The sequence below is a fragment of the Geotrypetes seraphini genome, chromosome 8, assembly GCF_902459505.1.
Source record: "Geotrypetes seraphini chromosome 8, aGeoSer1.1, whole genome shotgun sequence".
Lineage (NCBI taxonomy): Eukaryota > Metazoa > Chordata > Amphibia > Gymnophiona > Dermophiidae > Geotrypetes > Geotrypetes seraphini.
Genome location: NC_047091.1, coordinates 116,548,320 through 116,556,151, shown reverse-complemented (window position 1 = coordinate 116,556,151; position 7,832 = coordinate 116,548,320). Strand labels below are relative to the sequence as shown.

Below are 7,832 nucleotides of genomic sequence, written 5' to 3'. Positions count from 1 at the left end.
AATTGCCTACCCCTGCACTAGTGCATGCTTACTGTGAGACACATTCATAGTAACATAGCAAATAACAGCAGGTCTGAATGGTCCATCCAGTTTGCCCATTAGTTAATTGCATTATACAGTCAAACCTCGGTTTATGAGTGCACCGGTTTGCGAGTGTTTTGCAAGACGAGCAAAACATTTGCAAAATCGGCGACTCAGAAACTGAGTTTGACTCGATTTACAAGCGCCACCCCCCACGATCCGGCATCCCCCCCCCCCACGATCCTACATCCCCCTGAGCACCAAAACGAAATCCCTTACCCTGATTGGGCACCGGCACCAACGCATAGGACATGCTGGTGCATGAAGATCCTCCCTCTTGCCTGTGCTGGGCTGGACTGGGCCTTGAGCATTTGCACATACTCAAGGCCTTCTGGTCTCGCTCTCTCAAGAGATTCTCAGATTCAGAATCTCTGAGAGAGCAAAACCAGAAGGCCTTGAGCATGCGCAAATGCTCAAGGCCCAGTCCAGCCCAGCACAGGCAAGGAGGAGGATCTCCGACGCACCATCCAGCCCAGGAGAGGGAGGATCTTTGGGCACCAGCATGTCCTATGCGGTGGTGCTGGTGCCCAATCAGGGTAAAGGATTTAGTTTCGGGGGGAGGGGGGCGATGTGAGCAGGGGGGAGGATGCCGGATCGCGGGAGGGGGATATGGAACAGCATCGGTGGCCTCAAGGGGAGGGGGGGGGAATGGAGCAGCGACGGTAGCCTCGGTGGGGGGGGGGAAGGAGGTGGAACACATCAAAGCGAGTTTCCCTTACTTCCTATGAGGAAACTCGCTTTGATATATGAGCAATTTGGTTTACGAGCATACTTCTGGAACGAATTATGCTCGTAAACAAAGGTTCCACTGTAAATTCATGGTTAAAGTGGTCTTTTTTTCTTTGATAATTCTGGGCCATTTAAAGTCCACCTGGTAACATTCTTAGGTTCTGACTATTGGAATTGCCATCAAATGAGTTGTTTGCAGAATTCAAGAAGGCCTGGGATAGGCACATGGGATATCAGAGAGAGAAAGAGATAATTGGCAGACTAAATGGACCATTTGGCCTTTATCTGCCATCATGTTTCTACAGATACATACCCTAAAGTCTGCCCAGCAATATCCTCATGTTTCAAGTTCCCAGCAATGCCCTCCCCAGCTCATCCTATACCAAATCACAATATACTGGATACAGGCTCTGCAAGTCTGCCCAGTAACAGCCTTAGTTTTTCAAGTTATACCATTCATTGTCTAATTAGAGATCGTCTGTGTTTCTCCCAAGTTTCAAGTTTATTAAAATTTTTGATAAAATACTAATCAAATTCTAAGCATTTTACAAAAAAAGAAAAGGAAGACATTCAACAGATAAGTACCAACTAGACAATACTATGCTTTTTTGACTTCTGTAACTATTTTCCTCCCATCACCACCTCAGGAGGCATTCAAGGGATCAATCACCCTCTCTGTGAAAAAGAATTTCCTAACATTACTTCTACATCTACCACCCTGCAACCTCAATTTATGCCCTGTAGTTTTACCATTTTCCTTTCCCTTTCAAGTAAGAACATAAGAATAGCCTAACTGGATCAGACCAATGGTCCATCAAGCCCAGTAGCCCGTTCTCATGGTGGCCAATCCAGGTCACTAGTACCTGGCCAAAAACCAAGGTGTAGCAATATTCCATGCTACCGATCCAGGGCAAGCAGTGGCTTCCCCAATGTCTGTCTCAATAACGGACTATGGACTTTTCCTCCAGGAATTTGTCCAAACCTTTCTTAAAACCAGCTATGATAGCTGCGTATGTCTATATCATATCTCCCCCGTCCCTCCAGAGTATATGTACATATTCAGCTGTCCTGTATTAAGTCCTAAATGGGCATGCACTAAGATATTTTTTAGTTGAGGGGTATAGAGTAGGCAAGCTACAGATCTAGATTATCGTGCAAGCCCTTACTGCTACCCATTCCGTAGGCAGCAAGTGCTTACATGGCATTAGCGTGCAGCCATTAAAAACAATTACCAACATTAGTGAATGGAGTGGACATTAATACCAAAAATAGAAAAAATGGCCATTTTAGTGCTGCAGTTCAAACAGTATGTGGTAAAAACCCATGTAGGACATACTAAGGCAGGGATCTCAAAGTCCCTCCTTGAGGGCTGTAATCTAGTCGGGTTTTCAGCAGGGCTGTGGAGTCGGAGTCGGAGGAAATTTCGGGTTCCTGGAGTCAAAAGTCAGAAGTACAAAAAACTGAGGAGTCGGAACATTTATCTACTGACTCCATTTTTGAACTTGGCATACCAATCACGAGCGATTCTTTCAGCTATAGCACCCACTATATACACAGCACAAATGTTGCGAGCAGCTTTTGCGGCCTTAGAACCTTGATTAAAAGCAAAAAGAAGGTGGTGTCAAAAATGCTCATTTCTCTCAACTTGACATTCCATTTTAACGATCTGAAAATTAACTAGTGCTGTGGAGTCAGAGTCTGAAGTACAAAAAACTGAGGAGTCGGAGTCGGAACATTTATCTATCGACTCCACAGCCCTGGTTTTCAGGATTTCCCCAATGAATACGCATGAGATCTATGTGCATGCACTGCTTTCAATGCATATTCATTGGGGAAATCCTGAAAACCCGACTGGATTGTGACCCTCAAGGAGGGACTTTGAGATCCCTGCACTAAGGCCACATTTTAGCATAGCTTTGTAAAAGAATTCCTATATGAGCAGTGCACAGCAATGTAAGCCAACCAACCAACCAGGCCAGGCCAGATTTTGGCACTGTGCTTTAACAGTTCTTGTAAGAAAATAAAAGGCAGACACTTAGAAAGAAAACAAAAGTGTGGTATAAACATTAGTTTTTATTAAATATACATCTTAGCACATATCTTTAAAATATATATTTATGTATATTTAATGTACATAAAGGTAGCTTCAGGGCATTAAAATACAATTTCAGACCAAAAATCAGTTTAAATGAGAACACTGATATAATAAGTAGGTTTACAAAGGCATTAGGGCACACTGTGCACACACCCCTCCACTCCTATACAGCTCCTCTTTCATCATTTGGATTCCATCTCTTATTTCCTAGTTTCAGTGTGGATGAGGTGAGGTGGATGGAGTCCCCTCCCAAAGTTCCCTCCAAATACTTTAGTGGTACTCAGACTGCAAATGAGAGCTTAAAATCCAAATCTGGCCCTACAGTGAGTTGCATTATTGGAATACTGTACCATCCTCTTCCAGCCTAAGTCTGGTATTCATGTGGCCTTGGTAGATTCAGAATACAATATATAGCACTTGAAGTGTTTCTCAAATGCAGTCACTTCGTAAAAAAACGCACTGGGATTAGCTGCAGGAGGCCACCAACATACATCTATTTAGGTAATTTTACTGCATGACGTCCAGATGTTGGTTCAGCTTTGATTTCTATTTGAACTCCATTGAACCTAAAAGTGGTGTCTTTAAATAAAATGATGGGGATTTTGTTCCTGCATGGTCAGAACAGACCTGAAAAGTTCTTTGTCTTCTATTGTGCTTCCAAAAGAATAAGCAACTTCTCCAAAGCCAGTAGGATGGCCCACACATAGGAAACAGCATAATAAAATCTACTAGCTTAATTATGATGCTTAGTGCATTTTAAGTTTTAGTGTGCATTAAAATGTGACATTCGATTCCACCAGTTGAACAAAGAATGTGGTGAACACATGGCCTAGTCAGCACTGGGGTATCTGAAGTAAGGAAAAGCATTTACACGGAAGCCCACATAAGGGTCACCAGATCCAGATCCTAGTCTGCTGATAAAAAGCTACTGAGTCACACTGTACAGACATACAGAGATACCCTACAGACTTGCTCACATACGTAGCAGCAGCTGAGCAGTGGACACATTGCTTACCTAAAGTGGCCTACTCTGTTTCTGGCCTCCTACCACATTATAGTTCCTAAACACTTCCTTAACTCTGCTCAAGCACAGGGGCAGCAGAGGGGAAAGCAGATACAAGTATACTGGCTTCAAGAGAATATCACCCTTCAGCAGTTCCACAAACTGAGCAATTCAGGCCTATCACACTGCTGTCAAAACAGCATTTGTTTCCACAATGACAGCGGCAGCACAGAATGACCTTTTTGGATTTTTACATTGTATACTACTGAAGTTAATAAGCATCTGATTCTAGGGCATAAAGCTAAAATCACATGGATGTGTACACATCTCATATACACATGTACATGTGTATATAACGAGATGTAAAAATTTGTGTTAAAGAAAAAAAAAAAAGTGATCTGAACTCCTGAGTACTGTTCATTCAGTTTTCCAAGGAGTGCATGCAGGAGATGGGAAAATACTGTCCTTGGAGCCTTCCTGTCTAATACTGCATGTGGACTGGATCAGGTCAGGAAGCAGGCAGGAGAGAATCTGTCATGCTAGTGTCCATGAGGGCACAGAGCTTTTCCCTCCACACCTTTAGAAGTCATCTTTGGTTATTCTACACTGCCCCCTAAAAATACTGCAGGAAGTTCTCAGAAGTGAAGTTAGGAGAGGAGAGGGTAGAGGTGCCAAAAAAAAATTAAAAGACATACTTTATAACTGTATTCCATTATTTTGGATGGAGCTTTGCATGAACACCTCTGATTAAGCAGCAGCTACTGTCAATGTTTCATGCTGTTTCTTTCCATCACACCCTTATTTAAAAAGTGCAAATACTATCAACACCCTTCTTGACTTGCTTGAAAATGTTTCAACAGAATCAGAAAGATTCCCCATTCCCATCACTAAGGGTCCTTAGCAAATAAAATCAGGAATGGTGGTGATGCTGATTGCAAACATTGCAGAAGCAATCCTTGTTTGCATCACTGATACAACTAAAGGAAACAAATGCAGCATGAGTAGCTGAAAGGTGACCTCAAGAGGGGTGTTTTTAATATATAGAGTGCAGACAGGGAAATGATTGAAAGGTGTTCAACCTCTGTTCCAGACCAGCACAAACAGATACTAAATCTCCTTAGACCAAAATGGAGAATACCAAAAGCAATAAAGTCAGGAAACAAGAGGGCTGCAACTTTTAGTGGGCTGGGTAGTGTTGTAGCTAAATAATCAAGTCAGTAACTCTTAGGGTTCTGAATGAGTGAAAAAGCACTGCCTGCCATTGACATAGAAAAATACCAGCTACCAGCTCCATAAGATGCAGAAGACATGGAAAAGAGAGAGGTCACTTGCTGGCACTTTCAAAATTTTTTTAAAAAATTAATCCTTTAGCTGATAGAAGTGCAAGTTATCTATCAATAATTTACAAGACAAAAAATCATCAGTGGCCCAAAAATAGTTAAAAGAGACAGCATAATCCTTTTTATACACACGTGTAGAGATAGACCCCGGCACATGTATTGATACATACACACACACACACACAAAAGTCCACGCACACAAGCAGAAGTCAGTGTGTGCGCTAAGGTACGTACCATGTACACACAAGAGCCAGCAGCTCTTCTTTCTGAACTCACCACCTCTGTGCATGTAGATGGAGTTTGTGAAGAAGGATCTGCATGAGATCAAAAGTTGTGAAGCTGATTCCCACGGCTATGGGGCCCTTCACCCAGTTCATACTGAGCCCTTTGTACAAGCCACGCACTACTCCCTCCTCTATGATCACCTCCTTCATGGTGTTCAAGATAGTACTGTAGGCATGACCAGTCACCCCTGCCGTCTGCATACGCCGCCTCACCACATCCAGCGGGTAAGAAGCAGACTGACCAATAAGTCCTGCACATGCGCCAAAGAGCAGACGCTCAACTGGGGATGGCTGAGACCTCCCAGTATAATCTAGGAACAGAGTTAAAAGGAAAAAAGGTGTTTATGCATTATATGATGGAAAAGAAAACTTGCTGATGTTAACTAATCATAAGCTGGGAATTAATCTTTGTAAAATGGAGTTTAAAAAAACAAAAAAAACCCAAACCACAAAAATGCTGCAGAGCAACAGAATAAAATTGCCACTGGTACTGAGCCAGCCTATTCAAACCTACGTTAAGCAAAGCTGTATTCTACCCTGCCTGTTTCAAGTCTATATGCATGTATTTCTCATATTAAAAAGCTCCAAGTAGCTTCTGTACAATCAAAATCTGGCTAAGAGGTGAATGATGCAGGCCTATGAAATGGTGGGAAGAGCAGCAGCTGCAAGATGGCCTTGGGAAGACACTGGATTTGATTCAGTGTTGTAGAACAGCAAAACAGTGTTTATTGAACAGAAGACCCAACATGGCCACAATTCAGCAATTGCCTGTATCGGGTATAATTTCAGCTTTGCACATAAGATAGAATTAATGCAAGTGAACAAACAGACCTCTGTCTTAAAAGTCAATAAGCAATTACACAAATGTGGCCTGTTGGGTCTTCTGTTGTTCAAACACCTTTTTGCAATACTGGGTGTTCCACGGTCCTCCGTGCTCCTTTGCTTTTGCATTTGCCACCTTTCCTTTTGCTGATGTGTTGTAGAACAGGGCAGTCAGTGGACAGTGTGTGCAAGTAGAGCCTGGAGCTCTGCCCCATTCAAGGGTGCCCCTCTATACTGCATTACCAATATCACGTTCACTGCTTGTCCGACAATATTCAGAGCTTTATATGTTTCTCTCAAGTTACAATAGTTATTATTGTTGGGATATAAGGCAGTAGTTTTTAACCCACTCTTGGAGGCACATCTTACCAGGCAGGATTTTAGGATTACAAAAATGAATAAGCATGAGAAATCTGTATACAGGGTCTTCAATTTATTTAGATTTCTTGCACGCATATTCAACTTGGTAATACGGAAAACTGGGAATACTGGAGGACTGAAGCACTGGTACAAGACCCACTGGTTGACTAGCTTTAGTTTAAAATTTAGGAGTTTCGGGGTTCTCTTTATTTCTTATTAAAATAATCTCTAAGGCTTTCAGTTTCTGATAAGTAAGACGGAAGCTGAAAATTACCTGCATGAAGCTTCTTTAGTGTTTCGTAGGTGAAAAAGCTGAGTCCGGCATAAGGAATTACACCCAGAATTGTGGGTGCAAAACCCCTGTACAAAGTCTGGAGGCCTTCCTCTTGTGATATTCGAATGAAAACATGAATGATGTTACAGTACCTGTTACAGAGAAATAGCCAAATTACTCATAGAACAGAAAAAGGCACTTTAAAATTCAACTGCAGCCAAGGGCCTCAACGTTCAACAGGGTCCCAAACTATTTCTTGTCAAAACAATTTTCATAGTTCTTTAAAAAAAATATCATTTTGAAATTATTTAGGAATTGGGGGTGAAATAGAGGATACTCAAAAGATATTTTGGTAAATGGTCAATATTCATATTGATTTAACCAGGCAGGAGAAGCTCCTATCAGGTTAAATCATGTAGGCTGATGCAGAAGAAAATATTCAGAAGGCATTTAGTTGTACAGTGCTCTGACCCCCATGGCACTCCTCAGTTAGTTCCAGAGTGGTCAGGGGGCAGAATCAGAAATTATAAGGGCACTAGCACTAATGCAAGTCTCTATATAGCTAACCAGTCATGTTGAACCACATAAAATAGCCAGGGCTTAATTTGGGAGGGGGGCAGGGTTTAATAGCACAGTTCCACACTTATTTTCAGACTTCAGTGCAGCAGGGACACTCTCTATCTCCTCACTTCCAAGCAGCTTGCAAGGAAGAAGGGAGGTGATGAGCTTGGAGCTGAGCATAGAATAATCACTACTCCCTAATCCAGCTCCTCTTCTTCTGGCTCACCCAAACCTCTCCTGCCTCACAGTTCCATTTTCTTTTTATCAAACAAATTAAGCCCTG

At 42.2% G+C, this 7,832-nt stretch overlaps 1 protein-coding gene across 3 annotated transcripts in view; it reads right to left on the bottom strand.

The window, feature by feature from the left end:
- Nucleotides 1-2,863: 2,863 nt before the first annotated feature.
- SLC25A42 (solute carrier family 25 member 42) overlaps nucleotides 2,864-7,832 on the bottom strand; it is a 79,289-nt gene continuing 74,320 nt past the window's right edge. For all 3 annotated transcript variants that reach the window (XM_033956371.1, XM_033956372.1, XM_033956373.1), the window contains exons 7-8: nucleotides 6,989-7,140; nucleotides 2,864-5,843 (exon numbers count right to left, since the gene is read on the bottom strand). In XM_033956371.1, the coding sequence (XP_033812262.1) occupies nucleotides 5,521-5,843; nucleotides 6,989-7,140 (475 nt within the window). In that variant the 3' untranslated portion in view covers nucleotides 2,864-5,520. The remainder of the gene's footprint in view (nucleotides 5,844-6,988; nucleotides 7,141-7,832) is intronic.